The 18536-nt window shown below is 34.6% G+C and overlaps 2 protein-coding genes across 4 annotated transcripts; both read right to left on the bottom strand.

The window, feature by feature from the left end:
* Window positions 1-5401: 5401 nt before the first annotated feature.
* On the bottom strand, window positions 5402-8374 carry LOC114183923 (CDP-diacylglycerol--glycerol-3-phosphate 3-phosphatidyltransferase 1, chloroplastic/mitochondrial-like). 3 transcript variants are annotated; one of them, XM_028071112.2, is made up of 8 exons: window positions 8008-8374; window positions 7710-7807; window positions 7539-7589; window positions 7356-7469; window positions 6382-6438; window positions 6213-6298; window positions 6006-6122; window positions 5402-5490 (listed from the first exon to the last, which is right to left on the bottom strand). In XM_028071112.2, exons 1-8 carry the CDS (start codon window positions 8150-8152, stop codon window positions 5478-5480), a joined length of 681 nt encoding a protein of 226 aa, XP_027926913.1. In that variant the 5' UTR covers window positions 8153-8374; the 3' UTR covers window positions 5402-5477. The 3 variants fall into 3 exon arrangements, with proteins under 3 accessions (XP_027926913.1, XP_027926912.1, XP_027926914.1); XM_028071111.2 differs by having other exon boundaries at window positions 5402-5686; window positions 8008-8371; XM_028071113.2 differs by lacking the exon at window positions 5402-5490 and having other exon boundaries at window positions 5769-6122; window positions 8008-8373.
* Window positions 8375-11272: 2898 nt separating this feature from the next.
* On the bottom strand, window positions 11273-14729 carry LOC146885960 (uncharacterized). Its single transcript, XM_085674038.1, has 4 exons — window positions 12816-14729; window positions 12505-12728; window positions 12173-12427; window positions 11273-12086 (listed from the first exon to the last, which is right to left on the bottom strand). Exons 1-4 carry the CDS (start codon window positions 14727-14729, stop codon window positions 11273-11275), a joined length of 3207 nt encoding a protein of 1068 aa, XP_085530164.1.
* Window positions 14730-18536: the final 3807 nt, after the last annotated feature.

An 18536-nucleotide genomic window follows, 5' to 3' on the forward strand; every position in this document is an offset into this window, starting at 1 on the left:
ATAATTTAAACGAGAATGGAGATATGGCGGGGACGGGTATTATGGCGGGGATATGTATATCTTCATACCCATCCCCATACCCAACTGAAAAAGTCGGGGATTCTCCATACCCATACCCATACCCAGTCAATGCGGGGATTTCCCGTCAAAACGGGGACGGGTTCGGATAATACCCACGGGGACGGGTTTATTTGCCATCGCTACCAGAAGGGGTTACCTGCAGAAGGGACTCTGAAGCTCAAGTGAGTCAAAACTCTCAAAAAGGTCAAATCTGTGATTAATGAATGCTTACCTTTAATTATTGGGGTCCACGCGTATTTATAGAGCAGTAATTATGTTTGGTTATTCTATGGGTCGAGCCTTGGCTTGGGCTTTGGCTGTAAGTGGGCCTGGGCCCTAGCACAGGCCCTTAGGACCTATTGAATGTTGGGGGCTTTAATCTTACTGAGTCTATTGGAGTGGTCGGCCTAGGCCGGCTACTTTCCTTGATGGCTTAGGTTGGTTATATGATATCTTGTGCAGGTTATTCCTCTAGATGTTTAGGTTAGATCTGATAAGAATTAGGCTAACTCGGCCTAGGCTGAATACTTAACTGTTTTGGTATATATGTATCGTTTACTTATTTGGTCGAGTTTGGCTAGGTGTGGTACACCAGTCCCCCAGCCTTGGCCGATATGAGTTGTCGGTCAAGGGTGATATGTGTTGGTATGCTAGCGGAACCGGCTAGATGTGATACACATTCATTTGACACCTAAAATATTTTTAAACTCAATTCACACCTAAAATATTTTTACACTCATTTCACACCTAAAATATTTTTTCACCCATTTTCACCTAAATTTCTTTTACACTCATCTGACAGCTATCATTTTTTTACACCCATTTGATACCTAAAATATTTGTACACGCATTTGACACCTAAAATGTTTTTACACTCATTTGACAGCTAAATTTTTTTTTAACACATTTGACACCCAAAATTTGTTTACACCCATTTCACAACTATAATTTTTTTAAACTCATTTGACACCTAAAATGTTTTTACACTCATTTTACACCTAAACTTTTTTTACACCCACTTGACATAAAAAGTTTTTACACTCACTTGACACCTAAAATTTGTTTACACCGATTTAGCAGCTATAATTTTTTTACACTTATTTGACACCTATTTTTAGACCCATTTGACACCTAAAATTGTTTTACACTCATTTGACAGCTAAAATTTTTTTATACGTGTTTGACATCTAAAATATTTTTCACCCATATGATAACTAAAATATTTTTACACCCATTTGACAACTTAAATATTTTTACCCCCATTTGAAACCTAAAATATTTTTACACTCATTTGACACCTAAAACTTTTTTTCTCCTATTTAACACCTAAAATATTCTTAAACCCATATGACACCTAAAATTTATTTTCACCCATTTGACACTTAAAATTTTTTTACTCCCATTTGACAAATATAACTTTCTTACATTCATTTAACACCTAAAATATTTTTATACTCAATTCACACCTAAAATATTTTTACACCCATTTCACACTTAAAATATTTCTTCACCCATTTTCACCTACATTTCTTTTACACTCATCTGACAGCTATAATTTCTTTACACCCATTTGACACCTAAAGTATTTGTACACGCATTTAACACATAAAATATTTTTACACTCATTTGACAGCTACATTTTTTTTAACACATTTGACACCCAAAATTTGTTTACACCCATTGCACAACTATAATTTTTTTAAACTCATTTGACACCTAAAATGTTTTTACACCCATTTTACACCTAAACTTTTTTACACTCACTTGACACAAAAAGGTTTTTACACTCACTTGACACCTAAAATTTGTTTACACCGATTTGGCAACTATAATTTGTTTACACCTATTTGACACCTCAAATATTTTTGCACCCATTTGACACCTAAAATTGTTTTACACTCATTTGACAGCTAAAATTTTTTTATACGCATTTGACATCTAAAATATTTTTTCACCCATATGATAACTAAAATATTTTTACACTCATTTGACAACTTAAATATTTTTACTCCCATTTGAAACCTAAAATATTTTTACACCCATTTAATAGCTAAAATTTTTTTACACACATTTAACACCTAAAATTTTTTTCACCCATTTGACACCTAAAATAATTTTACACCCAATTAACACCTAAAATTTATTTACACCCATTTGACACCTAAAATATTTTCATTTGACATCTCAATTTTTTTTTACACCCATTTGACAGATAAAATATTTTTATACCCCTTTAACACCTATAATTATTTTACTCTCATTTGACACCTAAAATTTGTATACCCCTATTTGACAGCTAAAATAATTTTACAATCATTTGACACGTAAAATTTTTTTACACCAATTTGATAAATTTTTCACATCAATTTGACACCTAAAATTTTTATACACCCAATTGACACCTAAAATATTTTTACATCAATTTGACACCTAAATTTTTTTTTCACCCGTTTGACACCTACAAATTTGTTTACACTCATTTGACAACTATAATTTCTTTTACACCCACTTGATGCCTAAAATATTTTTACGCCAATTTGACACCTAAATATTTTTTCACCCATTTCACACAAAAAAAAAATCCACCCATTGACACCTAAAATTTATTTACACCCATTTGACATCTATAATTTTTTTTACACCTATTTGACACCTAAAATATTTTACACCCATTTGACATCTAAAATTTTCTTACACCCATTTCACACCTAAACTTTTTTTCACCATTTGACAACTATAATAATTTTACACTCATTTGACACCTAAAATATTTTTACACTCATTTGCACCTAAAATTTTTATACTCATTTGACACCTAAAATTTTTTTATACCCATTTGACATCTAATATTTTTTTACACCCATTTAGCACCTAAGATATTTTTTCACCTATTTGACACCTAAAGTATTTTTACACCCATTTGGGACATAAAATTTATTTATGCCCATTTTACACAAAAAATATTTTTACACCAATTTGACACCTAAAACTTTTTTATACTCATTTGACACGTAAAATATTTTTATACCTCTTTAACACCTTTAATTTTTTTACTCTCAATTAACACCTCAAATATTTTTTCACCCATTTGACAAAAAATAAATAAATGCAACATACTCTATCACTAGGCTCCAAAGACTAATTATTTCATCATCTTCCAAAGCTTAAAGATTGCAATAAATGTCACCATTAGTTTGAATTTGTTGCGAACATTGGTGGAGCTGAAGGATATTTTCAAATTAAATTCAGGTCTCATCACAATATTAAATAGCTCAATTACTGATGAAGTGTCAAGTAAAATGGAGGGCATCTAGTGTGAAGCCCCTTTTTTTCTTGCACACTCTCTCTTCTCCTTTGCAAAATACACTGAAACACATATATTCTACTTCTGCATCTTCTCTCTTTGCCTCACCATCACTCTCTACACAGTTACCCTTGATCACTCTCCATCTAAACCCTTTCTTTGCATTTGGAACAAATTCTGGAAGAGTGACTTCAATAGAACCTTCTGTTGTTTCCACTTTCAGCTCCCCTCCTTCTAGGTAAGTCTCCATTTCCGTTTTGGGGTTCAATTCCAGCTTAAGCTCGAAATTTTGTATCTGTTATGGGTTTAATCAAGGGTTCCTTCTTTCTCTGTGCCTTGGTGATGAATTCTTTAGGTTGAACTAAAGGTTTCTGCATTGATTATCTAGGTTGATTTCACCAAAGCATTAACCAGAAAAAGGTAAGGGAAGCTAACCTCTTGCTCAATTTTCGCATAAAAATTGTCATAGAGAACTTGGGTTGCATGATTTTGTGTTTGATTGATGATTGAGATCATTTGTTTGTGGTAAATTGTGATTTTGGATGAATTATGTGGTTCTGCATGTGAAAATAGAGTGGAATTCTGATGATTTCACCCAGGTGAGTAGCTCTCGCCTGAGCGCCTGAGCGAAAATACCAGAAATTCACCCATGTTATTGCACGAGCTCTCGCCTAGGCGAGCTAGTTTTGCTTGAGCAAGAGTCACTCTCATCTAAGCGAAACAGCTTAGCCTGAGCGAGAATTCGCTCAGTTTTGGGAGTTGCTCTCTGTTTTGAGTCTCGCTCAAGCGAAAGTGACCCGCCTAAGCGAGATAACCCTCTAGCTTGAGCGAGTACCACTACAGAGTTGTGTTTATTTCTCTGATTTGAGTAAATGAAGTGTTATTAAATGAAAACAATGTGATATTTGTTCATGCTATGCTTGGATTATTGCGATTTGTAGTATATATATATATATATATATATATATATATATATATATATATATATATATAAAGGTACAAGGTGAAATTGCATGGAACTGGTCTATGATAAGATGTGGTTAAATTAGGATTTCAAGGGAAATTTTAAAAAGGAAGGTTTTAGTGAATTTAAGGACATGAGGACTCAGTTTGGCGGTATCTTGACGCTCCAATAACCATTAAGACTCATATAGAGTATAATGGATTATGTCAGGAGGAGTAGCAGGAGGTCCTAGTCTATGGACCTGATCCATCATAGACGCGAAGGGGACTTACCCTGGGAGTGGTTGGGTGATAACCCCTTGTGCCCAAAACTCAGCAAAGTTTGGAAACCATCACAGGTGCAAGCCACCAAGAGCTCCAATGTCTCTTACATAATTCGGATATTGAGTCTAGAGTCATGTATGTGTTGTGGTTGTGGTGGTTTGAATAATTCTGATAAATGTGGTAAGCCTTGATTGATGTCTATTTAATAAGCTGCATGATTTCTCTTAATTAAGTTAGCTTACCCTTCTTGCATATGTTTGTTCTTTTTGTGTCTTTTCTCTTTTGCAATGATCGCCTACAATTTGGTGTGAGCAGATAAAAGTGCAGGTGAAGATACACCCCTCCTGGATAGGAGTTGAGTTGTGACATGAGCGTTTCCAGTAGTAGTATTTACTCCACGTTTGCTTAGACGTGAGGTGTTTTGTAACCTTTTCTTAGTGTAAGTTGTGATTATGTACAGTACATGTATGGTTATATTTTGAATGACTGTATTGATACTTATACCAGCCTATTCCCATCATTTGCTTTGAATTATCATAATATAATGTTTTGTTTGATAACGTAAAAACTATTAAAACAGAATGTTACATCTAACATAGTGAAATGCACCAAATAACTAAACAAAAGTCAGATGATTTTGTTTCTCCATTAAAAACTTCTCTATCAACCATATATATACGGAGATAAGAGCATTTTAATGTTCATGTTCATTCAAATAAAATTATGAATTTCAAGACATCATCAATCAACTATTTTCACTCAAACCATAAATGCAAAGGGCACAAAGTAAAATCGAAATACACATAAAAAGAAAGGTAAGGTCAAATGGCATGGAATATTCAAAAAATGACCGGACACTGAAAATAACTCTTGTATTTAAGTGCTGTCAAATAATAGACCTGAAAGAAAACCAATTTAAGAGTCAATAACAACCATACAATAATTCCTCTAGTGAATTTTCTCCTGTGGCAAACTTTAATGGGCTCCAAAATGTAGATAGAATTCGATCCGCATGACTAATAACCTGGATTCTTCCAATTCAATCCACACGTCATTTTTTTTTTCTTTGTTTCTTCTTTTCTTTACCTGGGTTGACTACGGGAAAAAACAATACAATTTTCAAGAATTGGAAAAATGGTGTTACTTTGCAGAGTTGGACATTTTCGAAAGTAAACATTATATATATATATATATATATATATATATATATATATATATATATATATATATATATATATATATATATATATATATATATATATATATGTGTGTGTGTGTGTGTGTTTGTCACAAGGAGTGTTTTTCCTTCCATGGAAATCACTAACCAAAGTTTTTACGTAAGAAATTATCAAAAGAATCAAATCCACCAAAGAAGTGGATACATGTGAAAGCAAAGAGCAAGAAACCATTCTACCTCCGCAAAACCTTGCAAATTTCCCTCGTATATACTACAAATGACCATAAGGAAAGCCCTGCTGAAATGTAAAGCAACAGAACACCAGATCCTACCAAAATGACAGGTCCTCCACGACTGAGAAAGTATGAAACGGGTACAGGATTAGCAGTTTTTCTTTTGATTGCAAATAAAAAGGCTTCCTTGAAATGCAAGGAAAATAAATACCTGCAGTCCCGCGTAGCAAGGAGGATAATTAACGCCAACATCTGTGTGGCTGTTTTCCATTTCCCCAGATTATTAACTGCAACAACCTGTTGACTTTTGCTTAATTATACAAGCTCATAACGTGGGATGAGCAAGCAATTGATTCAAGAGAACAGGAAATAAAACAAACCTCTAGAAGCTTGCTACCCTGGGATGCAGCCCATTCCCTCAGTGCCGACATGGTTATCTATTTGCATGTTACAAGAAGAAATTGTAAAACATTTGTTCTCAATTCACTGACTATAGCAGACAAGGTATGATGATTTGAAAGAAAAATTAAATGGAAAATGAAAAGGAAAACACAAGAACTATATAAAACTAGAATCATATATAAACAAATACGTCTGCATACGTTCAAGCTAACATGCACAGACACAAGGGATCTAAAATAATTACCCCTCCATCTAGGATAAGCAATAGCCCCCAGATGTAAGAGCACTATTTGGACTATTCATGATTATGAATCTTAATTTATCCTGAACTCAGGTCTGGGGTCTATATATGTGTTGCAATTCTACACTCGAGCAAAAAACCAGTCATGCTAACTTTCCTGGTAAGGTGAAATGGGAGTACATATACACACAGAGGATTTCAAAGTCAGAGACAGGTTTGGTGGCTTTTGGATAATGATTTAAATCATCAACACAAATAAGATATTTTGCACACTACAGAAAGAAGATGGTGCACGTTATCAGAACATCATTGATTCTGTCCTCAAGAGCTTCAAGGAGTCTCAATGGTCGTACCATGAGAGTGGGAACAACGCAACCATAAGTGAAACCAAATTTACAGACTCAGAATTATGCTATTGATAATAAATAAAGCAACGGATTTGCATGATATTCCCGCACAGAATTTGACCAAACCTATGTTTCAGCGCATTCTAGTGTGATAAAATAGCCATTGATAATTTAGATTCCATGGCAAGTATTAGAAACTAGTTTGAAGCTAATTTAATAACAAAGAATCACATTATGCAGTAAACAAGACAGAATAAGTTAAGGAAATACAATAGAATTAAGATCCATAAGTTCCATTGCCTGAAAGGTTCCACAAGTAATAAAAGCCTTGAAATTGCAGATACGAGACATATGCAAGCATTACCTCTCTACCAATTATGGTGATTGAAGGTATGATCAATAGCCATGGTAATTGTCCAAACACAGCAACTTCCAAAGGTCTAGTACATAATAAGACCAATGTGGCAGAAACCATGAGCTGCATTCAGTTTCAGTAAAAATTAAATTCTCATATTGGTGAGAGAAAATTGAAGCTAAAGAAAATTACCTTATCAGCTACTGGATCTAAAAATGCACCAAATGTAGATTTCATTTTCATCTGCATAGCAAGTAAGAGAGTTTGTTTTAATAAATGAGTTAAGTTGAAAACCGAAAATGCTTCCAATGTTAGGTGTACCAGAAGGAAGGAGAGAGAGTATGAAAAATTAAGAGTAGGTACCTTACGAGCAATATAACCATCAAGCCAATCGGTAACTGCTGCAGCGGTGAAGATACTTGTAGTAACAACTGTTCCTCGCCAACCATCCATGAAGAAGGCTAAGCAAAATATCGGGGAAAACATTTGATTTGATCACATGAAATCAGTGCACAAAATAGCATTGTAACAAGTCATTGAATCAAGACGATGGAAGCACGTGCAATTTGGGAAAGAAATTAGGAAGAAACAATTTGAATAGCATCCTTTCGAGGTAGGCAAAAATTGAATTATAACAAGTAAAATAGAAAACGAAACGTACTGGCGACAAGAAGAGGTATTGAGGCGACACGGCCAAGAGTCAACATGGTGGGCAAAGTAAGGAATTTGGAATTGGCAATGACAAGCATCGAAGTACGGTCATTCTTAGATATGGACAATTCACGGACATTCATCTCCGCAACCATGTTTTTCTGTGATGCCGACCAGCACCGACAACCCAACTAACCCGATTTCGCACTCACAATAACAGACAGAGTACAGACCCTGCGCAGGCGAAAGACGCAGGTAGTGTTGGCTACCAAAACCAAACCCTTGTGATTTTGTTTTCACAACTAATTTCTAATTTCTAATTTCTAACTCTAAGGATGTTTGTTCATCACTTATCGAATCTCACTGTTCCGTTAGATGTCCTTTTTTATGGCCTTCGCCATACTTTGATGTATGTATTTTAAAATTAGATTCACCTACATTTTAAGTCATCTAAATTTCATCCAATTTTCTATATTATTTTTAAATAATTAATACTAATAATTACATTTTTTAATTTAATTACTATTTTATATGTTTTAAGTTTATCTAAATATAGCCCTCGTTGAATTTAATTCCTTCAAAAATTTAATTTAGATCTCTTATATTTTTAGTGTTTTTATTTATTTATCCTTAATTAGAATTGTTTAACATGTATGATCTACCGATACTTCAATCTAGGTAACGTATCTGTGTTGGATGTGTTAAATATTTTATGATACTTATCAATAAAGTATCTCATTTATAAAGTAGTAATACTCTTAAGATAACAATAATTTATAATTTTTTATCTTGACAATGTTTAATACATATGATTTTAATTTGAATTCAAACAATAACAATTATATATTTATCATGTTTTTGAAAATTTTCGTATGTTTTTTGAGATACATATATCACTATCATATCCTATTATGTTCAAAATAATTATATCGTCGTATCAAATATAGGTCATATCTGATACACATATCAACCGGTACATCATAGTTTAAAACTAAACATAACATAACATAAATAAATAAAAAAATTTAAAACAAGACAATTAAAAACTATTTACAGAAACGTAATTTAATTAAGATTTAATTATGCCTTTGGTCCCCATTTTGGACTCGAAATCTCAAAATGGTACCTGTATTTTTGGAAATCTCAAAATGGTCCCCTTTTAAGTTTAAAAGTCTCAGTTTTGCCCTTTCCGTCAAGTCTGGGCAAACGACGTTAGTGGTTGCTGAGGTGGCTTTCTGTTAGTGAAACGTGTCAAATACAGGTGTATTGGTGTGGAAATGTTTATTTATTTAAGCCACCAGCATTGCAATGTAGAATCCCTAATTTTGTTGCCATCTTCTCCCTTCTTTTGTGATGAATCCAGCCAGTTGTGTGTCTTGTGGGTCTTGTTCAAGTTCAGATGTTGGAGGAAAGCAGAAGAACAGCATCAATTGCAATGCAGGTGGGTGTAGAAGCTCCAATGTGACGCCCAATTGTTATTGTGGTGCTAAGGCTGTGTTGAGAATCGCGAGAACAGCCAAGAACAAAGGAAAAAGGTTTTGGGGCTGTCCAAACTTCAAGGTAATGTCCTTTGTATTTTTTGTTTTGTTTTTGTGTTATTTTGTGTGTTTTGTGAAAAAATCTGACGTTAAGGGTATATTTGCATCAGAGTGGAAGTGAAGCGTGTGGTGGGTGCAATTACTTTAGCTGGTTTGATCAGTATAGGATGGGAGAAGCGGGTTCTGCAAGCACTGTTGTGCTTGAAGAAAACCTTTGGAAGCATGTGAAGAATGAAGAAAAGGTTGGTGGCAATGTGAAGATTGAAGAACACGCTGTTGGTTGCAGTTTGAATACCCAAGAAATGAGAAGAAGTTGCATGATGTCTGAAGAAGTAGTTGGTGATATCAAAATATGTATTAATTCATTAGAAAAAAGGGTTAAACTGTTGATTGGAGTGGTCTGTCTCTGCGTTGTATTGAACATCTTTAGTGTGTTTTTGTTGGTGAATTAGAATGAGTGTGTGACCTGCCAAAGGAGTAGATTTTGTTGTATGTTTTTCAAGCAGGGGTAGATTTTGTTATATCTTGTTCAAGCAGACCTTTAATGTAGTAGATGATTTTGTTTGTATAAGGTTTAAAAAGTTAATGAATGATATCAGTATCTGTTTAGGTAAAATTGGCAGGAAACCTTTTTATGCGCCAGTACTGAATATGATAATTGGACATGAATACAGATTTTGATATATAAATAAGGTGTAGTCAGATTTTGATTTCAGCAGCAAATGTTTAACATCTGTGAATAAAGTGGACCACTACAACATAACTGAAACGGACAAAAAAGTGGTCCCCCAAATACCAATTACACAGATTGACAAAATATATTCATCCACTAGTACCTAAATTGTTTTTCAAAAAGGTAATTACTAGGGATGTCAAAAAAATTCGTACCCGCGGGTATCCGCGGATAAAACCCGCAACGGGTAGGAAATGGATATTACAAATGGATACCCGCTACCCGCGGGTATGGGTATTTTTGATACCTGCATGTTAACGAGGCGGGTACGGGTATCATAGTATACGTACCCGTGGATACCCGTACCCACTAAACTTTACCTTATATATATATATATATATATATATTAGTAAACAACATTATGAGTCTTCATCCAATAATGGTGGTCAGATTCTTACCCCACAAATGAGTAAATTACTTCCATATACTGTGGAGGTATTGATGTGTCTCTAAGACTGGTTATGGACCAACATGGAAGGTAATGAAATTAACACTTTTACTTAGATATTTTAATTAAGTGATTGTAAGAAATTTTTACTGAACTTCTTATGTTTTAAGGCTCTTCTAGATTAAAATTGGACAACATGAAACTTTATACAATGTTGCAAGAGGTGGACATTGATGAAGTTAGTAATTTCTTTAATATTTTATTCAAAAATAAACTACAATATAAATTGGTAGTGATTTTTTATTTGTTTGTTTTTCAAGAATCAATCGGAGAAAAGGAACTTGTTGATCTAAGCACTAATTATGGTTAAATATTTATTTTTTAAAATATTTTTATAAATACCCGCGGATACCCGTGGATACCCGCGGATACGAAAAAAATAGACGGGTACCCGCATAACGGATACCCGACGGATATGGGTACGGGTACGGGGCAAATATTTATCCAGCGGGTAGGGTACGGGGGAGCTACTACCCGTACCCTACCCGCCCCGTTGACATCCCTAGTAATTACAGACCAAAGCTACAAAACATTATAATATGGAAAGCACATGTAGTCAGGGTTTCCATATGCGTCCCCTCCTTGCATTCAGTTTTGGTCTCATCATTGGTCTTCCACGCCCACGTGTTCCTTGGTGAGAATGTTGAGATGAAGTCCTTGGTGCTGTAGTAGAAGGTTGTGCAGGTTGTGAACTTGGCTGTGATAATGCAGGGGTTGGTTGTTGTGATGGTGGCTGGGATGGCTGACCTGGAGCTTCAGTTGCAGGGGTTGGTTGCTGTGATGGTGGCTGGGATGGCTGAGTAGGAGTTTCAGTTGCAGGGGTTTGTTGCTGTGATTGTGACTGGGATGGTTGAGAAGGTGCTTCAGTTCCAGGGGTTTGTTGTTGTGATTGTGGCTGGGATGGTTGAGTAGGTGCTTCAGTTGCAGGTGCTTGAGGGCAATGTCTTCTATTATGGCCAACTTCCCTACATATGCGACACCTCTTGCGTAAGCCTGCTTTGGTCATTTGTGTGTCATCTTTGCGTAGCTCCCATTCCTGCAACCTCCTTTTCTTTTTTGGTCTGCCTGGTAATGATCTTTTTGGAGGAGGTAAAATATCTGGATATGGTGTAACCTCCCACACCCTTTGGCCATTGATTGGGTATATGATGGATGTGTATGTCTCTTCGTAGGTGGAATTCTTATACCATGTGGAGATGAAATCTTTTCCATCTATGTTTAGAAACCTCATGGCTGATAGGGCATGACAGCAGGGTATCCCAGTGATGCTCCACTTCCTGCATGTGCATGATGCTTCATCAATATTGACCACAAACTTATCACCAACATGTGATGCATGTCTCACCTCAAAAATTTTGTCTGCTGACCAACTACAAGGTTTTGGCATATGATGATATAAGTGGTTATACAAAACTGGGTACATACAACAAAATCAGAACCACAGGAAGAGGTTTACCTAGGAATCCAATGCCTTGTCAAATTTGCTTCCAAGTATCTTGTCAGGATTTTGGGACAGATGTTCCCCTCATAAGATGCAGCCTTCTTTCTGTTCTTAGCCCACCTATGCATCATGTATAGCCTTATTTCCTCCAACATGGTGATTATTGGCTTGCCCCTACATTCCACTAAGACACTGTTAAAGGCTTCAAACATATTGTTAACTAACGTATCAGATTGGGCAGTTGTTGTGAATCTAGATCGTGACCAAAACCTGCAGCACAATAATTACATTAATATTATCCCAGTTTGTAATGACAAATACACACAATAACATTTTTGAAAACATACCTGGGTGGAATGGCCAGCAAGTATTTGAAGGCATCTTCGTTTAGCTCTTTGATGTCCCTCATATCTTGCTCCCAACCTTCTGGATGTGTGCAAGCAGCTGCCTTCCACATCAATCTCTTCAAATTTTTACCTGGAAATTTTTTCCTAAAATTGGCATATAGGTGCCTAACACAGAATCTTTGATCTACTCCAGGCAGTAGATCCTGAATAGCTGGTAATAGTCCCTGATGTTTGAATGACAGAAAATAAATGTTATTACTCAATTAAGTTATAACTTTGGATCTAAAAGCTTAATGAACATATCAGTGTACCTTTTGTTGGTCTGAAATCCAAGTACATCCTGTACACAATTGTGTCCCACCTATGTCCTCAATAAGGAGCTCCAGAAACCAGGTCCATGAATCCTTATTTTCCACCTCCACCACAGCATAAGCAATAGGTAACATTTGTTCGTTCCCATCTCTTCCAACAGCAGTTAATAACTCTCCTCCATACTTCCCTTTCAAAAAGCATCCATCTAGTCCAATTATGGGTCTGCAAGACATAAAACTCTCTTTGCAAGCTTGGAAACATGCGTAAAACCTTTGGAACATAGGTTGACCTTCATTCTCATGCACTTTTAATTTCACTGTTGATCCAGGATTAGTTCTGAGAAGTTCATGTGCATAATCATAAAGCCTCTTGTATTGTTCTGCAAATGACCCCTCAACATTGTCTTCAGCCATTGCTTTTGCCCTATAGGCCATACACCTAGAAATACCTATGTTATATTTCCTGCTAACCTTTTCTCTAATTTCCACACCCTTGGTTTTTGGATTGGATCTAACAGTCTTCTCCAATCTCTTACTTAGCCATTTAGAATTAATTAAACGAATATTGAACTCTCTGTTGCAGGTGTGCTGGTCAATGATTATCCTCAATTGCCACATCTTCATTGAACTCATATATCCACAGTATGCATACCACGGACATTTTCCATCTGCACCCAAACATTTAACTCTAACTCTTCTTTTATCACTTTTGAAAATTTTCAGACTTCTTCCATTTTCCAAAGCATAGGTCCTAATGGCGTCCACAAATTCAGACTTCTCAGCGAAATATGTACCAACCTCCCACTTATATTCACTCATGGATTTGGGCATCGAAAATGTGTCAAATTTACCATAACCTTCCTCACTATCATCTGTGTCATCAAGATCACCTTCACCAATAGGTGCATCACTGTCCAAGAACTCTGAATGCCACTCATTATCTGATAACCCTCTATCTGCCATTACAGGGGGGATGTGACTCTCCTCACTAGTTGAATCAGAAGCCATGTTATTGGTGGATGGACCACCCAATTCCTCTCCAATGCTTCCCACCTCAACAGGTACAGTACCCTGCCATTTATGAGGTTCGTGTTCCACATCCGCATCAACGGAGACATCTACTAATCCTTCATCATGAATACCATGAACACTCTCTTGAGTACTTCCATGACGGCCGGAGTCACTCCAACTGTCCACATGAGCAACTCTATCACTTGTACCAACAGTATGTTGCCCATGAGGCTCAGCTTGTAAAGGTTCAGGTTCTAAACCTTGAGGTTGTAAAGGTTCAGCTTGAACAGCTTCAGGTTCTAAACCTTGAGGTTCTAAAGGTTCATCTTCTAAAGGTTCAGGTGGAACAGCTTCAGCTTCAACAGGGTCACCTTCAACACCTTCAGGTTCAGCTTCAACATGTGCAGGACCACCCACTCCCACCTTATCTAACTCACACTCAGCCTCTTCAACAGATTCCGATTGACCTGCATCTCCCACCTTATCCACAACATCCTGTTTTTCACCACCCAACTCACCAACTTCGCCCACCTCACCACCATCTGCTGTTCCAACCTTATACTCCAACATTTCTATTATTTCTGGTTCGTCACACATCCTATGAACAACAAAAAGATGAACCTCACCAAGTATCCTAGCAATGGTTACCATGTGCATGGCCCCACGATCATCACTTAAGAGCTCTAACCTATCCTCCAAAACCGAACCACCTCCCACACAATACCACAAATCATTCCCCCCAACATATCCCATCTCTTTCAAGATACTTAAGACCTCAAAATAACTCCAACGATCCGGGTCACAAGAAAGCGTTCTACTTTCCCCATAAGCATATATAAGTTTCCCCTCATTCACAAATTTCCCTCCGTGATGGAACACAACATCAAACTTTTCCTCGTCCATTTATAATACTCACCAACTACACCTATATAATATTCATATACAGACAAACATTAAAAAAATTTAAAAATACAAAGTACAGAAATACACGAGATCACTTTCAAAAAAGGGGGACCACAAACGAAAAAATAAAGGACCACATGCTATGACACAGACCCATGCTCAAATAAGCACACTAATCAATAATACACTGCATTTCACCGACAACACTACCATTTCCTTTCCAAAAAGCAAACTTTTCAACCGACAAACAAAAGGCACCGAACAAATGCACGCAACAAAAGCACCGAACCAAAATAGGGAAACTCACTAACCTGAGATTGCTCCAGCGTTTGAGATGAATGCGATGAAGTAAAAATCCTCAGATTGCACGCGTGATGACGATGGAGATAGACAGCGATCGCACTTCACAACCTTCTGGATCAATTTCCCCAATTTTACCCCACCTTTCTTTTTTAAAAACCCTAAACCTAATTTCGCAATTCTGATTTTTTTAAAAAATAATTATCCTACCTTAAATTATAAAAACCCTAAACCCTAATTTAATTTAACATTTTTTCTTACCCTAAACATAATTTAATTACAGCTGCCCATTCCACGTCAACGTTTCCTTGCCAAGTCACTGTTCAACAAGTGGTCAACCTTGCCATGTCACTGTTCACCTAACGCCGTTTGCCCACACTTGACGGAAAGGGCAAAACTGAGACTTTTAAACTTAAAAGGGGACCATTTTGAGATTTTCAAAAATACAGGTACCATTTTGAGATTTTGAGTCCAAAATGGAGACCAAAGGCATAATTAAACCTTTAATTAATTAATGCAATTAATTATTTTGGAAGAAAAATATTTAAATATTTTATTTTTTAACTAGTAATATAATATAAATAAATAAATTTGCAATATCCTTATTAAATAATAATTACCTTTTTTCGAAAAATATTATTTCAAAATGTCATTACATATATTATTTTATTTTATAAAACAAATTTGCTTTAATTTTGTACTTTCAATTCATTTGACCTTAGTTGATTGTTTTAATCATAATTTTTTATACAAATCATATATTTTTCTCTAATTCGAATTGCATTGGATTCTAAATTTTCAAAACATCAAATATATGGTTTACTAAATTTCAACTTTTTTTTACTATTTTTTAAGACTTTCACCACAAGAAAAATGTTCATCACGTATAACAAAAATTCGTATGTAATTCAGAAAATTTGTAAGAAATACAATTTTACCTACAAACTATCTATGCACGAATATCCGTAGATGAAGTGGTCATAGCAAATGTTACATACGAATTTATTCGTTTGTAACTGCACATGAAAGCAATTACATGGATACTGAATAGAGAATAAATTTGTATTACAGTTGTCAAACTTAGAAAGTAGATACTACATATCATACTTTGATGGTCATTAAGCAAATAATGTCAACATGCAATATTCATACATAAGTTTAACAAGATCAAAAGCCCAAACATTATAAAAATACAATGATCTAAATACACATCAAGTCATGTGAGTAGCAAGATTATCTAAATACACATCAAGTCATGTGTAACCCAAAAAATCCAAGCATAGTAATAAAGAAAGTCTAAAACTGCCTAATACTAATAATCACAATTAAGAATGAGGTAGATTTGGGGTTCTTCATCTTCTTGTTTCAACTGATTTCCTTGTTCAGTATTTGGTTGTTGAAAAATATTTTGTACTACCACTATCGCTGGAGGAGGAAGATATTAGATGATTGCACTAATAAAATTTTGGAAGGTGTCAATTTTGATTTGAATTCTTCTGAAAGAACCTTGGGAATTAACTTTTCCTTGTATTATCTTACCTTTTAGTAATTGGGCTTATAAAAGTTATTTGAATCGATGATTAGGTCCAAAATATTTTAGCTTTCAGAGCCTATATAATATATAATTTTTATCATATTTAAAAAAGAAATCATTTACCAACTTTTAAGAGTTTTAGTTTTTCTTATTTTCTCTTTATTTTGTTTTTTTTTTCATCTTCTTTTTATCTTGCATTTTTTTTCTTGAATAATGGTGAACTAAATCTCTCTATAAATTGATGTTTGCACTTATTATTCTTTATTCAAAGGTTGTTCTTCTCTTCCGTGAATTCAGTTTTGCTCTTTGAGATATTAATTTGTGTTTTTGAAATTAGAATTCTAATCATTTGAATCTTGATTTGATAGTTGAATTTGAATTAAATTGAATAATATTGAGATTTAATTTGTTTAAAATGATTCACTTGATTAGAAAACTAATGTGAATCTTTGTAATCGTTGAGTAATTTTTTTTTTCATAGTCTTTGAATTTGCTTTTCAGTTTGTGTTTCATATTTTTTAATCCCTAAACTCCAAATTAATTTGTACAAGAACAATAATAAATATTGAAGGCAATTCATTATGCATCTCTTGTGACTTTACCTATATTATGCTCTCTATTGAAAAAAGTTAAATAAACTTAGTATCTTTGACTTGATTTGGTAGAGAACATCACATAAGTCCAATTTAAAAAAAAAAAAATTAAGCTAATAAAAAAAATTGAATATGTATGAATTTTTTTACAACAACGCAACAAATTTCTCTCGACTTCAAAAAATCATAAAAAATAGTAATTAAGTTCAAAATTAGACAATGTGTATATGTTGAAGCCCCGAAAATGTAAAATTTAATGCTATTGAAGCTGGTCATAACTAATATTTAGAGAAAAATTTATAACTAAAATAGTAGATAAATGTCATATTAACTAAAAATGCAAAATTAAAATAAATATGTACATTAAATCAAATTATTACTATTAAAAAGCACCACAAAAAATCATTAGATAAGAATAATTTAGAGACAAAATATAATTAATTTATTATATTGATTAAATTAGACATAATTTTATAAATTAAAAGTACAGTATGTATTATTAATAAAATAATTATAATTAATTTATGAATTAAAATTTAAATTGGTTCTGAATTAATTATCACGATCTTAGCTGATATTAGATTTTAAAGAGACAAATTTGAAAAAGCAATTCATACACTGGTGTACTGGTCATAAACGATCTAAATATCTGAACTAATTATTATTATTAGATTAGATGATTCGAAATTAATCTTAATCAAATGAAGAGTGGTGAGTGGAGGATTTCCTTCATAGGGTAATCTAAAATAAAAAAGAGTTAATATAAAGTGAAAGTGAAATGGAAAGGTTGAATCTCTCGGGGAGCAGATAGAATGTTTTAAGCATGTTTGGTTAGAGCGATGGTGAAGAGAAAGGATTGGGGTGGTCGGCTTGAAGGCTTCAAATTGAGAATAGGGTAGCTGGAACATGGGACCAGACCCAATTAAGAATGATATAACACAGAAGACGAAGGAAGGGTTATGTTATGCCCCGTGATTACGTTTTTCGTTTTAAGCAACATTTGTTTGTGAGCAGCAGCATGAGGCTGAGGTTGTCTTTGACCAAGTGAAGTAATTGACCGCGTAAGATATAAAGTAAATAAACACACTTACTTTTCTCCATCTATCTTTTTCTATCTGTACAACCTGCTGCTGCCACTGTCACCACAGCCTCTATCCATAGATTCCCCACTGTTGTATAAAAGAAAAGATTCTTTTGTTTTCTCAGACTCCAGCTATGCCTATGAGACACACCCACAGTCCTGTCCTTTTGGACCTCCCTTCATCTGCATTCTATCAAATTTCGAATCTTTCCCACCCGCGGGCCTCCCTCCCTACAACTAATAAATATTTAAGTCATATATTTATTAACCCCTCTCTACTCTACCACGTCTTTCCAACC

The sequence above is a fragment of the Vigna unguiculata genome, chromosome 5 (genome assembly GCF_037176805.1).
Source record: "Vigna unguiculata cultivar grain cowpea cultivar isolate G323 ecotype 2 chromosome 5, ASM3717680v1, whole genome shotgun sequence".
Lineage (NCBI taxonomy): Eukaryota > Viridiplantae > Streptophyta > Magnoliopsida > Fabales > Fabaceae > Vigna > Vigna unguiculata.